Below are 16,430 nucleotides of genomic sequence, written 5' to 3'. Positions count from 1 at the left end.
AAGATTAAGAGCTATTCAGTAGGATTTAAGGTCCAAGCTTACATCACACTCAAATTTTTACTGCATACCTTTGGTATGTGCCGGAGTGAGAAGAGGTTTTAAAATAATTAGCGCATGCTTACTTTTACCGCATGCTTTTGGTAAGCGCAGGAGTGAGAAGAGGTTTTAAATTAATTAGCGCACCGGCGGCAATTCAAGGAAATACGGTATATATATTTATTTATCGACTTGTCCAGGGTGTATTCTGCCTTCCCCCCGACTGCTGAGAAAGGCACCAGTGCCTATCGCGACCCCAAAAGGGAATAAGCGGTAGAAAATGTGTGTGTGTGTGTGTGTGTGTGTGTGTGTGTGTGTGTGTGTGTGTGTGTGTGTGTGTGTATATGTATATATATATATATATATATATATATATATATATATATATATATATATATATACCGCGACCCCAAAAGGGAATAAGCGGTAGAAAATGGATGGATGGATGGATGGATATATATATATATATATGTATATACTCATTATGTCATCTATTCGGCGTATTCAATCATGTTAATGGTAAAAGATGTCACTTAATGTGCTTTGGTCTGATAGCATCCGGTGCTATCAGACCGGGCGGAAGCGGAAGTCGACGTCACACACCACCTGGCGCACCTGTCAGCCACAGCATTTTTGCTACGGAGCCACTGCGTGGAAGGGTCCTCGTATTTTTGACCGTTTTTGTGAACTTACCATTGGCCTGTGGAGAACTGGGACGGACAGAGAAACTCACCAGGAGGACTTGGAGTTGGACTGCGCGGTACAGTGAGTACGCTGCGGTTTCCAAACATTTGCTGGCTTGCCCGTACGTGCGTGCCGCTAAGTGCGTGTCACGTACGTAACTTGGGGGACTTTGGGGAAATGTATGTGCTGTATGAACTTTAGGGAGGTGAATATGGCGTTACATTAGTGACAAAAATCCAAGCGCATAAAAATTGTTATCGCACGCTGATTCTCCGCTTCGTGCGCGCGCCGACTTCGGTTTGGCACTTTGTGGGCGGTTATTCTTACACGGCCCCTTCTTTCTGATTGGTCAGGCGAAAAAAGCTCAGGGCCAATCAGAAGTATAGCAGGGCGGGTCATCGTCAATATGTATCTTAGGGGTGGGCAATATCGCAAATTTGGGTATGATACCGATCCGATACCGGCCAGCATCGCCGATACCGATACCGGAAGTGTCGTCATCTGATGGGGGGGACTTCTGGATATCGATACTTTTGAAAAACAAATTTGTACTTTTGCTTTTATTAATTGATTGTGATAACACAACGCAGGACAAATATTTAAGTCAAAAAATAAAATATGTATTACATAAGTAATATCAATAGCAATAAAGTAATGCAAATAAGGTGCAAACAACTACTGAACCTGGCTTGTCGCCTCAAAACACACAAACACTTAAGGTAAATAACAAAACTCTAGTTATTGAACAAAGTTGTAAAAATGAACACAAAACAAAAGAACTGAGAAATTGTAAGAAAAAAGTAATAATATCAATTACAATAAAGTAAATAGTGCAAATAAGGTGAAAACAAATACTGAACTTGGCTAGTTGCCTCACAACACACAAGAACTTAAGTGAAAAAAGAAAACACTAGTTATTAAACAGTTGTAAAAATGAACACAAAACAAAAGAACTGAGAAATTCTTATCGTTATTTTAGTGCAATAAAATACTTTACAGTTTACAACCAAGACATTAAGTCGCACTGGAAGCGCACGCGTGTGTGTGTGCGTGTCTGAGTGAACCTCGGAGCGAATTATACTGATGTGTGCGCGAACGCACCAAGCGTCATGTTAATTGTATTTATTTTATTTTATTTTGGGTTGAAGATGAATTTTTAAAGTGTTTTTAAATCTCGTTCGCGACCCATCACTAGGGAGGAGGGTGGAGTGGTGAGGAGCGCTGCGCTCACATTTTTTTTTAAATCGGAGTGATTCGTTCAATTTGGTGACTTGTCGATACCATCACGCCAGTATCGATACGATACCGATACTCACCAAGTATCGATACACCCAGCCCTAATCAAGATAATACAGCTCCTGTTGACAAACTAATTCTAAAAAGTCCAAATTTAGTGAAGTTGTGGAAAATGCCAATTGAATTTTTATCTAAAAGCCTTTGAAGAAGGTAATGTCTCATCTGTTGAGAGAACATCACATAGTTAATGAAGTTTTAAGATCAATCTCTTTTCATACACATACAACCAGTCCACAGATGTCAGTCAATGATGGAAATTATATTTTCAAATAAGTTTTCTTTCCTTACTTGTCTGTTTTAAAAATATTTTTAATTTATTTGATATTTGTATATGTAAATATTGTATGTATGCCACAAAGTGGGACTATGAATTGTCTTTCCTCCTTTCGATTTGTTATAAATGTCAGAGTATTGTATGTATATGTATATCTAAATAGTAGATGTACCATTGACATCAATAAAATGATGGGGACCAGCTGTCCGAGGTAAGATGGCCGCTAAGCTGGAGAAACATGGAGTGTTTATTCATATCTATGATGAACGGTCCATGGCAGTTCCCTGGGATTAAAAAGAAAGGAAATCAGGTTTTCATGGGGCTATCATGGCTGAACAAGTAAGTCTTACACTATTATCTCTTAGATTTAATTTGCCTAATGTATGGAGCAAGCTTTTTTGTTGTTTTTTTAAATACATATTTTTAACTTTGCCTTCTATACTGATCTAGGCTGATATCTAATTGTCCATAGTTTGAGTTGTTTGCAGAAACGTAAATACTTGTTATAGTAATATTAAAACCATATTCATTCATTGTAATGTTAACCTGTCATTCATTACTCTACTAAAATAGTAATTGCAATCAGAACATCAATAATTAGGCACATATGCTAATCATGTGGTCCTGATATGAAGTACGCAGGGATAAGTGAGTTCGGGTAGACTCTGGTGTAAACTTAAATTACATAGAGGAAAGAAAATTAATAGTCCCCCATTGTGGCATAAAATTCAATATTTACATTTACAACTATTAAATAAATAAAACATTATTTTTAAACAGACAAGTGAGGAAAGAAAACATATTTGAAAATATAATTTCCATCATTGACTGACATCTGCGGACTGGTTGTATGTGTATGAAAAAATATTGATCTTAAAACTTCATTAACTCTGTGATGTTCTCCCAACAGATGAGACATTACCTTCTTCAAAGACTTTTAGATCAAATTCAATTGGCATTTTCCACAACTCCACTAAATTTTCCCCATTGACTGATATCCGACATCTACATAGCAGCTTTTTTTAGATAATTGAATGGATGGAAATGGATAATTACTCTTATCTCATTGTGCTATCTTGTCATTGGCTTGTGAGCTAGATTCTCGCAAAACATTTTCTACCTGAGGTCTAATCTCGTCCTTTGGTGCTCTTCCTTAAGTAAAAACAGGAACTTCCCCTAGAAAATCAAAACCAGCTGGAACGATTTGATTTATAACCATTTTGGACCATAATCAAAGGATACAAAGTGTAGTGGTAAAAAAAAAATTGCTAGGTCCACTTTATCCCCAATAAAGAGGCACCAGAAGGTCATCGTAGCGTGTGTTTTGTGCAGTTTGTCTAAAACACTCACCTGAGGGCATGTCCACACTGGCTATAGGGATCTTAACCTGCTTGAGGGTGACCAGAATCCCAGAGTAGGGCTCCCTAATGTCGATGGAGTCATCCTGGGGGCCGAGCATGGCGTCAATCACCAGGTTGTAGGCGTCGTTTATGAGCTGTACCTGTAAAAAAAACAAAACAAAAAATATATTCCAATGTGGCTTCAACTATCAACTATTTTGATTGGCAACTAGTCATCGACTATCTTAAGAATTAGTCAACAAATCGGTTTATAAAATAATTTCAGGCATATATATTTTAGGCATGTTCTTACAAACAACAAAGGCGACTAATTCATTCATAAATATTTATATAAACTGTAACTGTGCTGCTGTGATAAAATAAAAATATATTTTTCAGACTATAATGTGCACTTAAAATCATTTTCATATTCTCAAAAATCCACAGTACTTATCATAGGGTTGGCCCGATACCAATATAATAGTGGCTTTATTTTAACAAAAAAAAATACATTTCATTACATTACATCAAACATATGTTTCTTATTGCAGTTAAGTCCTTCAATAAAATAGTGAACATACAAGACAACTTGTGTTTTAGTAGTAAGTAAGCAAACAACGGCTCGTAATTTGTCTGCTGACATATGTAGTAACATATTGTGTCATTTATCATTCTATTTTTTTTATTTGAAATTATGAGGGACAAGCTGTAAAATTTGGTTATTAAGCCATTTGTTACTTTACTGCTAATATCTGCTTATTTTCCACTTCATCATGTTCTATCTACACTTCTGTTAAAATGTAATAATCACTTATTCTTCTGTTGTTTGGATACTTTACATTAGTTTTGGATGATACCACAACCTTAGGTATCGATCCGATACCAAGTCGTTACAGGATCAAACATTGGTCATATTCAAAGTCCTCATGTGTCCATGGACATATTTCCTGAGTTTATAAACAAAAAATATTTATTTTTTAGGAAAAAAGTTTTTGTGTGACGATAAAAAATATTGATGTAATCATTGTAGTATCGACTAGATCCGCTATTGTACTTGGTCTCATTACAGTGGATGTCAGGTCTAGACATTTGTTTACATTCAGGGTGCCAACTTGTTGTTAGCGGTTCGCTATCGTAGCCTCCTACAGTGTGTAGTTAAGCATGTTTAGCTATTCCTCATCCTGCAGGGATGATACTTGTAAGAAACTTACTTTACTTGTCGCCATGGAGGCGAGGATTTGTTATTTAGAAGTAGCTAAAACACTCCTGACTGCCGCTAGCTAGCTAGCCATGTATTAAAGCACGTCTTCCTGAGGGCGTTTCAGTGTTATAACTTCACCTTTATCATTAGTTTTTAAGACGAAATGCGTCCGTTCTGCCTTTTCTGTCTAAACACTGTGTCTGCTTGTAAGTACCCTGTGATTGTGCACTGCCAAAAATGCTCCTCTGCTCTTACTTTTCAGAGGTGGTATAGTACCGAATATGAGTCATTAGTATCCCGGTACTATACAAATACCGGTACACCGTACAACCCTACTACTTAGCAAGGTAGCAAGCTAACAATTTAATCAAATTGAGACCGCATTCTCTAGATCAGAAGTGCCCACACCTTTTCTGCAGGCACGTTACTTTTCAATTGACCAAGTCGATGGGATCTACCTTAATCATATATATATCATTTATATGTATTTATTCACGAAAGAGATATTTTTGTTAACGAGTTAAAGGTGTTTAATGATAATACAACATATATGTTCCTTTCTTTCATTAAGACAAGAATATAAGTTGGTGTATTACCTGATTCTGATGACTTGCATTGATAGGAATCAGACATTAGTGATTATAACTTCTACATTTTCAAATGAGGGAGAAAAAAAAGTCCTCCTTTCTGTCTAATACCACATGAAAGTGGTCGATTTTTGGCATTTTATTTGTTCAGCTTCCATACTCATTTTTATACACCTAACAGGAAATACATTGGCGGCAAACTCTGTAGCTTGCTCGCTTGTGTATGCCAGCTTTCTGAGACTCCTATTTTGTTAACGCAGGCAGGATGAAGCGGCGCTTTTATTGAGAAGACAGGAACTGTGCAGTCGGTCTTTAGTTAAAGTTAAAGTACCAATGATTGTCACACACACACACACTAGGTGTGGTAAAATTTGTCTTTTGCATTTGACCCATCACCCTTGTTCACCCCCTGGGAGGTGAGGGGAGCAGGGGGCAGCAGCGGTGCCGCGCCCGGAAATCATTTTTGGTGATTTAACCCCCAATTCCAACCCTTGATGCTGAGTGCCAAGCAGGGAGGTAATGGGTCCCATTTTTATAGTCTTTGGTATGACTCGGCCGGAGTTGGAACTCACTACCGATCTCAGGGCGGACACTCTAACCACTAGGCCACTGAGAGGGCTAGAGTTTTGATGGCGGGTACGGCGCGAGAGTCTGTTGAAATAAAAAGTGTTTCTTGCCTTCCTGTCGGTCATTCTTTCTTAATTATCTGTGTCATCTCACAACACCCTCAGGTGCCGTGAATTTCAATCAAGGGACGAAAGTGACCTCATGGTGAAGATTGATGATTGCTAATTTTTAGGTCAAATTTTTTTAATGCCATCGACTGGTAGCTCGCTTTCACCGCTTTTAATGCTCCTGTATCAAATATGTAGTTGAATAAAAACATGATCTGGTCTTCATTTTTTCAACAAGAATAAGAGGAAATGATCCCCACACTTTCCATGTTTTTACCGCGTTGCCACGGAAAACAGACTATTGTCGACATTTTTTTGACGGGAACAGATTTTACTGTCGATGTCTGTCAACAATGTCGACGAATCGCTGCGTTCCTATTTGGAGGTATTTTAGGTCCGATTGACAGCTAAAAATGTAGTATACATTTTTGCTAAGTAAATCCGGAATAGACTCCAGTCCCTTGCAAATGTGAACAGAATAATCGGTATAGAAAACATATTTTGAGTTTCATTCTACAAAACCCAAAACCAGTGAAGTTGGCACGTAAATAAACCTCTCCAAGGTTTCTCATAGTCAGCATTGTCACTGGCGTCCCACTGGATGTGAATTCTCCCTGCCCACTGGGTGTGAGTTTTCCTTGCCCTTTTGTGGGTTCTTCCGAGGATGTTGTAGTCGTAATGATTTGTGCAGTCCTTTGAGACATTTGTGATTTGGGGCTATATAAATAAACATTGATTGATTGATTGAAGAACACTTCAGAAAACCACAGTCAGTAACTATAGTTAGTTACTACATCTGTAAGTGCAAGTTAAAACTCTATTATGAAGTGCTCAGTCATTCAGAACCAAGGATGGGGCGAGGGTCACCACTTTTGTCAACAAATGCGTGAGCAAAATGTCAAACAGTTTAAGAACATAATTTTTCAACGAGCTATTGCAAACATTTTAGGGATTTCACCATAAACGGTCCATAATATCATCCAAAGATTCAGAGAATCTGGAGAAATCACTGCTCATAAGCGACGTAATTGCGGACCTATGATCCCTCAGGCGGTACTGAATCAAAAAGCGACATCAGATCAAATCAAATCAAATCAACTTTATTTATAAAGCACATTTATAATTTACCACAGGGGTAGCCAAAGTGCTGTGTGTAAAGGATATCACCACATGGGCTCAGGAACACTTCAGAAAAACCACTGTCAGTAAATACAGTTTATCGCTACATATGTAAGTGCAAGTTAAAACTCTACTATGCAAAGCCAGAGCCATTTATCAACAACACCCAGAAGTGCTGCCGGCTTCGCTGGGCCCGAGCTCATCTAAGATAGATTAATGCAAAGTGGAAAAGTGTTCTGTGGTCTGACGAATCCACATTTCAAATTGTTTTTGGAAACTGTGGACGTCGTGTCATTCGGACCAAAGAGGAAAAGAACCATCCGGATTGTTATAGGCGCAAAGTTCAAAAGCCGGCATCTGTGATGGTATGGGAGTGCATTAGTGCCTAAGACATGGGTAACTTACACATCTGTGAAGGCACCATTAATGCTGAAAGTTACATACAGGTTTTGGAGCAACATATGTTGCCATCCAAGCAACGTTTTCATGGACGCCCCTGCTTATTTCAGCAAGACAATGCCAAGCCACGTGTTACAACAGTGTGGGTTCATAGTTAAAGAGTGCGGGTACTAGACTGGCCTGCCTGTAGTCCAGACCTGTCTCCAATTGAAAATGTGTGGCGCATTATGAAGCCTAAAATACCACAACGGAGACCCCGGACTGTTGAACAACTTAAGGTGTTCATCAAGCAAGAATGGGAAATAATTCCACCTTAAAAACTTCAAAAATGTGTCTCCTCAGTTCCCAAACGTTTACTGAGTGTTGTTAAAAGGAAAAGTCATCTAACACTGTGGTAAAAATTCCTCCGTGCCAACTTTTTTGCAATGTGTTGCTGCCAATAAATTCTAAGTTAATGATTATTTGCAACAACAAAAAAAGTTTCTCAGTTCAAATGCAGTCTATTCAAAGGTCTATGCAAATCATTGTATTCTGTTTTTATTTAGGAATTACACAACGTGCCAACTTCACTGGTTTTGGGTCTTGCGTATAGGAAAATAAATCCTGTTGGGAATGAGACTTACCTCTGTGGGGAGGTAGGAGAGGAACGGGATGTCCATCTTCTCGCATTGAACTGTGAAGTCTTGGTGCAGACTGTGAGAGGAGCGCTTTGGGTGGTAGATGGTGGGCTCATATTCCTGAATGTCGCCACAAAATGAAGGGGGTTCACACATTATTTCATCATCAAGCTCCCCTCTGTTTTTCTACAAACGACGTGATGTACATTTGATCGCTGGCTGGAGGCACGTATGTCCGCCAGCGTTCGACAAGTTGCGGTTTTCTGCTGTCTGCTTCCTGAACGAATGACGGGGGAGACGGAGGAGAGTGGAAATCCAGACGCCCGTGAAACTAACGTTCTGTGATGTTCGGCAGGAAGCACCTGTGATCTTTGAACTTTGCACAAATCTTTTACCACGCACGTTGTCGGTCAGTAAGATAAGTGTCTTCTGACTGCTAAGTTTTTTTTTCCTAAACCAGAGTAAATGTATAATGTCATGCGGACCTCAACGAACCAAAGCTCCCCAGTGCCAACAGCACTCGTGCACGTCCAGACCATGATAATTATCTTCATATTCACTTGGTGCCAGCTCTTTAGATATTATTTTTTTTCAGTGGACAGTAAATTCAATCAGCTTTTAAAGCTGACCACTCAAGTAGTTTCATTTCCATAATAATGTACAGAAGCGGTCAAAAGTTTGGACACACCTCCTCCTCATTCAATGCGTTTTCTTTTTTTAATGAATATTTACATTGTAGATTGTCACTGAAGGCATCAAAACTATGAATGTAGAGTTATGTACTTAACAAAAAAGGTGAAATAACTTAAAACGTGTTTTATATTCTAGTTTCTTCAAAATAGCCACCCTTTGCACTGATTACTACTTTGCACACTCTTGGCATTCTCTAAATTAGCTTTCACCTGAAGTGGTTTTCACTTCACAGGTGTGCTTGAAGCTCATCGAGAGAAGGCCAAGAGTGTGCAAAGCAGTAATCAAAGCAAAGGGTTTTTTGAAGAAACTAGAATTCATAGTTTTGATGCATTCAGTGACAATCTACAATGTAAATAGTGAGAATAAAGAAAACGCATTGAATGAGGAGAAGGTGTGTCCAAACTTTTGGCCTGTACTGTATATCGAGGAGGAAAGGTTATTAAAATGGAAATGTAAGGGATGGACCCACTTTTGCAACATAATGAACCACAGTCCTACATCACTTTAAGTTCTGTTTATCATTGTTTGGGTTTCATCCCATTTTTTGTTTTAGACGGAAAACAGAATGGCTAATCGCATGTTTTGATGTAAGAATAGTCAATAAGGAGCCCTGTGCGGGGGGGGGGGATCAAATTTACAGAAAATAATGTGGCTGGGGGCATGTGTATGTGTGTGTGTGTGTGTGTGTGTGTGTGTGTGTGTGTGTACACATTTTTATATAAGCTGTGAAAATCTGCTGTACAGTGTGTGAGTTTGGGTCCTATTTTTATGAACACTAATACAAAACCTCACAATAATGTTGGATTGAAAGCTAAAAACGTTATGACAGACCACCTTAAAAGACATAATGGAATGTAAAAAATGTTTACTGAGTGAGACACCCAGAATGTACATGAAAATAAAGAATGTGGGCAATTTGCAATATTAACTATGAACGATAAAACATTGAATATTGACAACATATGAATGTCACACCCCCTCTAAATCGACATATTTTACAATCAATTGAAACGCAACAAAAATGCAACAAACAGCGAAATATGAACGGTAAGGGTAAAAAAACCAAAAAACACTTACAATCTGATACGTCACTAAGCTTTACACCTTTGTTGTGAAATCTCCCTCCGCGTCTGTCCCTGGCACCCGCATTTCAGACTAACACTCTGTGGAAACGCTCCCCACCCACACTGCTTGGTGCCTGGTCAGAGTTGCTGTGACTTAGATTAACTAATTAGATTACCATAGTAACTAATTAGATTACCATAGTAACTAGTATATCATGCAGATTCCAACCATTGAAATATTTTGTATAGTTCAAGACTCACGGTCATTTGAAAACATCACTGCACATCATAATGGCAGCTACTGTTTTCATCTTAAAGATCTAAAACAATTATTCGGGAATGTCCGGCGGGCCAGATTGAAAAGCTTAACGGGCCGCATGTGGCCCCCGGCCTTAATTTGCACATGCCTTTTATATAATAACACAAAATGCTTATGTGACATCTTAAAGTTGTCTTTTCACACAGTCCGACACCAGTGGAGCGATTCTCAGTATATCGCGATTAAGTTTCTTTTATGAGGAGCAAACTACGACAATGGCGGTCTGAGAGGTGAGGAAGGTATGCCAAAAAAGTCAAATGCCAACATTGAAAAACGGTTGTAAAAATGAGGGAGGAAAATATGATTTACATGATGCGGGAACATGGAGCACAATAGGAAGTAAACACCGTTTTATTCACCAATAAATCGTGTATAAACAGCATATGGTAAAGTGCGCAGATATTTTCAATTGTAAAAAAAATCCAAGATGCATATCCTTTTGCACTTGTTAATGTGATACACTCAAACCCGCTTCCAAAAATAACTATTTGTCCTGAAATATCAAGGAGCGGGGAGGCCTAAGGGGCTGAAATGACGCTGAGTATGACATCACATTTTGGCCGAGGAGCGTCACGTGCAGACAGTATTAACGAGAGTAACAACAGCGTGATGTCATGACTGTCTGAGGGCTCTTGCTGTGTGAAGGTAATGGGATAACTGCTCGGAGAGACATTTACAGGAGCTCCAATTATATTCTGGAAAAGACTGGTAATCTTAATGCTAGACTTTAATGTCTAACAGTATGTATTTTTTTCTCGGTCCAACAGTTCTTGGTGAAATAAACAAACGGACAAAGCAAGGAGGCCTTGCCAGAACACAAGCGTTAAGTAGAAATCGGCATGGGGCTGCAAGCTGGAACTATTAGTGCTGCACTCCAGGCAGTAAGGAACTTTAATCTCCTTAAAATAAATAAATAAATAATACAAGATGCTTCAAAATGTTAGACTTTGTGTGCGTTGTTGCACTTTTAAGTTTAGTGTTCACTGTACCAAAAGTGAGCCGGCCGGTCCCCTTAAAACCAAATGCAGAACTGGGATTATTGAATACTTCTATTACAAAGTGAAATTGATACTCAATGTTATGTAAGAAACAGGTACTTCATATTATTATCATATAAATAATAAATGCACATAACATATCATGATACACATATATTTAAATTATATATGTTTTATAAATGTACATATATATACACACACACGCACATTAATACTGTGTGTATATAAATATATATGTATACTGTGTGTGCGTGTGTGTGTATGTATACACAGTATATATACATACATATATATATATATATATATATATATATATATATATATATATGTATATATATATATATATATATATATATATATATATATATATGTGTGTATGTATGTATATATACTGTGTATATATACATATATACACACGTGTCTATATAAATATGTGTATATTTGTATGTATACGTATGTGTATATATATATATATATATATATATATATATATATATATATATATATATATATATATATATATATATATATATATATATACATACAGTATATATATGTGTGTATATATATAAACATATGTATATATATATATATAATATATATATATATGAGTGTGTGTGTATGTATATATATATATATATATATATATATATATATATATATATATATATGTACAAACCCCGTTTCCATATGAGTTGGGAAATTGTGTTAGATGTACCTTTAAACGGAATACTATGATTTGCAAATAATTTTCAACCCATATTCAGTTGAATATACTACAAAGACAACATATTTGATGTTCAAACTGATAAACTTTTTTTTTTTTTTTTGCAAACAATCATTAACTTTAGAATTTGATGCCAGCAACACGTGACAAAGAAGTTGAGAAAGGTGGCAATAAATACTGATAAAGTTGAGAAATGCTCATCAAACACTTATTTGGAACATCCCACAGGTGTGCAGGCTAATTGGGAACAGGTGGGTGCCATGATTGGGTATAAAAGCAGCTTTCATGAAATGCTAAGTAATTCACAAACAAGGATGGGGCGAGGGTTACCAATTTGTAAGCTAATAGTCAAATGGTTTTAGAACAACATTTCTCAACGAGCTATTGCAAGGAATTTAGGGGTTTTACCATCTACGGTCCGTAAAATCATCAAAAGCTTCAAAGAATATGGAGAAATCACTGCACGTAAGCGATGATTTAACTGACTTTTGATCCCTCAGGCGGTACTGCATCAAAAACTGACATCAGTGTGTAAAGGATATCACCACATGGGCTCAGGAACACTTCATAAAACCACTGTCAGTAACTACAGTTGGTTGCTACATCTGTAAGTGCAGGTTAAAACTCTGCTATGCAAAGCAAAACCCATTTATCAACAACACCAAGGAATGCCGCCAAGCTCATCTAAGATGGACTGATGCAAAGTGGAAAGGTGACCTGTGGTCTGACAAGTCCACATTTCAAATTATATTTGGAAACTGTGGACGTGGTGTCCTCCGGAACAAAGAGGAAAATAACCATCCGGATTGTTTTAGGCGCAAAGTTCAAAAGCCAGCATCTGTGATGGTATGGGGGTGTATTAGTGCCCAAGGCATGGGCAACTTACACATCTGTGAAGGCACCATTAATGCTAAATGGTCCGTACAGGTTTTGGAGCAACATATGTTGTCATCCAAGCAACGTTATCATGGACGCCCCTGCTTATTTCAGCAAGACAATGCCAAGCCACGTGTTACAACAGCGTGGTTTCGTAGTAAAAGAGTGTGGGTACTTTCCTGGCCCACCTGCAGTTCCAGACATGTCTCGCATCGAAAATGTGTGGCACATTGTGAAGCTCAAAATACGACAGCGGAGACCCCGGACTGTTGAACGACTAAAGCGCTACATTCTCCACTTTCAAAGCTTCAACAATTAGTTTCCTCATTTCCCAAACGTTTATTGAGTGTTGTTAAAAGAAAAGGTGATGTAACACAGTGGTTAATATTTCCTTTCCCAACTATTTTGGCACATGTTGCAGCCATGAAATTCAAAGTTAATTATCATTTGCAAAAAAAAAATAAAGTTGAGTTTGAACATCAAATATCTTGTCTTTGTAGCATATTCAACTTAATATGGGTTGAAAAGGATTTGCAAATCATTGTATTCCGTTTATATTTGCATCTAACACAATTTCCCAACTCATATGGAAACAGGGTTTATATATATATGTATATATATATGCGTGTATATATATATATGTGTATATGTGTATATATATATGTGTATATGTATATATATATATATATATATATATATATATATATATATGTATATATATATATGTGTGTGTATATATATATATATATATATATATATATATATATATATATATATGTATATATATATATATATATATATATATATATATGTGTGTGTGTATATATATATATATGTGTATATATATATATGTGTATATATATATATATGTGTATATATATATATATATATGTGTATATGTGTGTATATATATATATATATGTATATGTGTGTATATATATATATATGTGTATATATATATATATGTGTGTATATATATATGTGTGTATATATATATATATGTGTGTATATATATATATATATATATGTGTATATATATATATATATACATATATATATATATATATATATATATATATATATATATATATATATATATATATATATATATATATATATATATATATATACACACACACACAGTACAGGCCAAAAGTTCGGACACACCGTCTCATTCAATGCATTTTCTTTTTTTTCATGACTTTTTACATTGTCACAAAACTTAACTAAAAAAGTACTTAACTGACCACATGTTACATATTCCAGTTGCTTCAAAATAGCCACCGTTTGCTCGGATTACTTTTTTGCACACTCTTGGCATTCTCTCGATGGGCTTCAAGGAGTAGTCTCACCTGAAATGGTTTTCACTTCACAGGTGTGCTCGAAGCTCATCCAGAGAATGCCAGGAGTTTGCGTGGCGGTAATCAGTGCAAAGGGTGGCTATTTTGAAGAAACTAGAACATTAAACATGTTTTCAGTTTTTTCACCTTTTTTGTTAAGTACATAATTCCACATGTGTTCATTCATAGTTTTGATGCCTTCAGTGACAATCTACAATGTAAATAGTCATGAAAACAAAGAAAATGAAAACATGATTGAGGAGTGTCCAAACCTTTGGCCTATACTGTATAAACATATATACATCTATACATCTATACACACACACATATATATATATATATATATATATATATATATATATATATATATACACACACACACATGTATATCTACATTTATATTTACAAATATATGTATATAATCTGCAGATTACCTCGACTTTACTGTACTTACAAAAATGCGCAGGTGTCTTGCACACACTAGACCGATGGAGCCGTTTTGTTCTGGTCCGCAGATCACCAGCACTGTCGGCTGCTTCTTGGCTAAAGAGTTGAGCGGATAAGCCTGGAGAAAAAGCATAAATAGAATCCGATGCTTAGAAACAAGAGCAAACGTTTCAGGGAGTAGAAAATAGAAAGGGTTATTGTGAGAGAATAAGTATTTAGTATGTACCCATAAGACTTAAAGGATTCTAATGCACTGCATGTTATTGAATGTCTGCGCCTGTGCCTTCCCCTTTTATCACCAGTGCGGGATGCCGAGCGTGCGGCCACTCGGAAAAAATACCTGTGCCCTCACAACAGGATGTTTCCCCATATAACTTGCTTTCTGTGTGGATACTGTGGTCAAAAATATCCACCATGATGACAATTAAATGCAAGTCATAAATTGTAGCAGGCATCAGTGTGCAGGAATGTAATCAGTACGTATCATACATGTTTCGCTGATGGAAATTCTAAATATTCCAGATTCACATTTTGGTTGAGACCACTAAATCCATAGTGATTCCACTAACAAAATGATCTACATGCAGTGGCGGGCTGTGCGTTTCCCACCGAGGCCTTCAGTGATGTCCGACTTCAATGATTACCTCTCAAAATACCATCATTTATGTCACCACATGACCATTGCTGGAGAAATACTATACAGATGCACATTTACACACTACTGTCCGTTGAAACACATCAACCGTGTACAAAACGGGTTATTTTCTGGTGTATTTAAAAATCAATTCAAAAGCAACAGCAATTAAAATATTCCTTATGTAGTACTGTGAAAATTAAAATTCCAAAAACTTATTAAAAGTGAAAAAATTAAATATTTGAACCCACAATTTGTAGCACCTAATACATGGATTAATAATTCATTTTCTACCACTTGTCCTTAATAATTTTGACAAAATAATAGAATGGATAATAACACAATATGTTACTGAATATGTCAGCAGCTTAATTAGTTGACTTTGTTTGCTTACTTACTAATAAAACACAATTTGTCTTGTATGTTCACTATTTTATTTAAGGACAAACTTGCAATAAGAAACATGTTTAATTTACTGTAAGATTTTTTGTCAAAATAAAGCCAATAATGCTATTTTTTTGATCCCCTTTATTTAGAAAAGTATCGAAATAGTTTGGTACTGGTACCAAAATATTGGTTTGATTGATTGATTGAAACCTTCATTAGTAGATTGCACAGTACAGTACAGTACAGATTCCGTACAATTGACCACTAAATGGTAACACCCGAATAAGTTTTTCAACTTGTTTAAGTCGGGGTCCACATTAATCAATTCATGGTATCGGGACAACACGACTAGAAACACACTTGGAAAGTGCAAACCTCCACCAGCCCTTATCCCCCAATAAAAAAAAATATAATTTCTAAAAGTCCTAAATCAGAGGGTTATCTGGACCGCCCACAAAATCTAATCATTTGATCCATTACTGTTATTTCCTGAAAGTTTCATTAAAATACATATTTTAATATGCAAGTGAGTATCCAATCAGTCTCGTTAAAGGCTTACTGAAATGAGATTTTCTTATTTAAACGGGGATAGCAGGTCCATTCTTTGTGTCATACTTGATCATTTCGCAATATTGCCGTATTTTTGCTGAAAGGATTTAGTAGAGAACATCGACGATAAAGTTCGCAACTTTTGGTGCTGATAAAAAAGCCTTGCCTT

The 16,430-nt window shown here is 36.5% G+C and overlaps 1 protein-coding gene and 1 long non-coding RNA gene across 2 annotated transcripts in view; one reads left to right on the top strand and one right to left on the bottom strand.

The window, feature by feature from the left end:
* yjefn3 (YjeF N-terminal domain containing 3) overlaps positions 1 to 16,430 on the bottom strand; it is a 113,581-nt gene that overhangs the window by 1,197 nt on the left and 95,954 nt on the right. Inside the window, exons 4-6 of the mRNA XM_061888073.1 lie at positions 14,699 to 14,809; positions 8,234 to 8,347; positions 3,641 to 3,791 (exon numbers count right to left, since the gene is read on the bottom strand). Coding sequence (XP_061744057.1) covers positions 3,641 to 3,791; positions 8,234 to 8,347; positions 14,699 to 14,809 — 376 coding nt within the window. The remainder of the gene's footprint in view (positions 1 to 3,640; positions 3,792 to 8,233; positions 8,348 to 14,698; positions 14,810 to 16,430) is intronic.
* The window catches only part of LOC133543486 (uncharacterized), a 112,674-nt gene continuing 96,856 nt past the window's right edge, over positions 613 to 16,430 (top strand). The window contains exon 1 of the long non-coding RNA XR_009804390.1: positions 613 to 801. This is a non-coding gene — a long non-coding RNA (uncharacterized LOC133543486). The remainder of the gene's footprint in view (positions 802 to 16,430) is intronic.

Source organism: Nerophis ophidion, linkage group LG26 (assembly GCF_033978795.1).
Source record: "Nerophis ophidion isolate RoL-2023_Sa linkage group LG26, RoL_Noph_v1.0, whole genome shotgun sequence".
Classification (NCBI taxonomy): domain Eukaryota; kingdom Metazoa; phylum Chordata; class Actinopteri; order Syngnathiformes; family Syngnathidae; genus Nerophis; species Nerophis ophidion.
The sequence above is the reverse complement of the archived record's forward strand: the minus strand, read 5'-3'. Positions and strand labels throughout refer to the sequence as shown.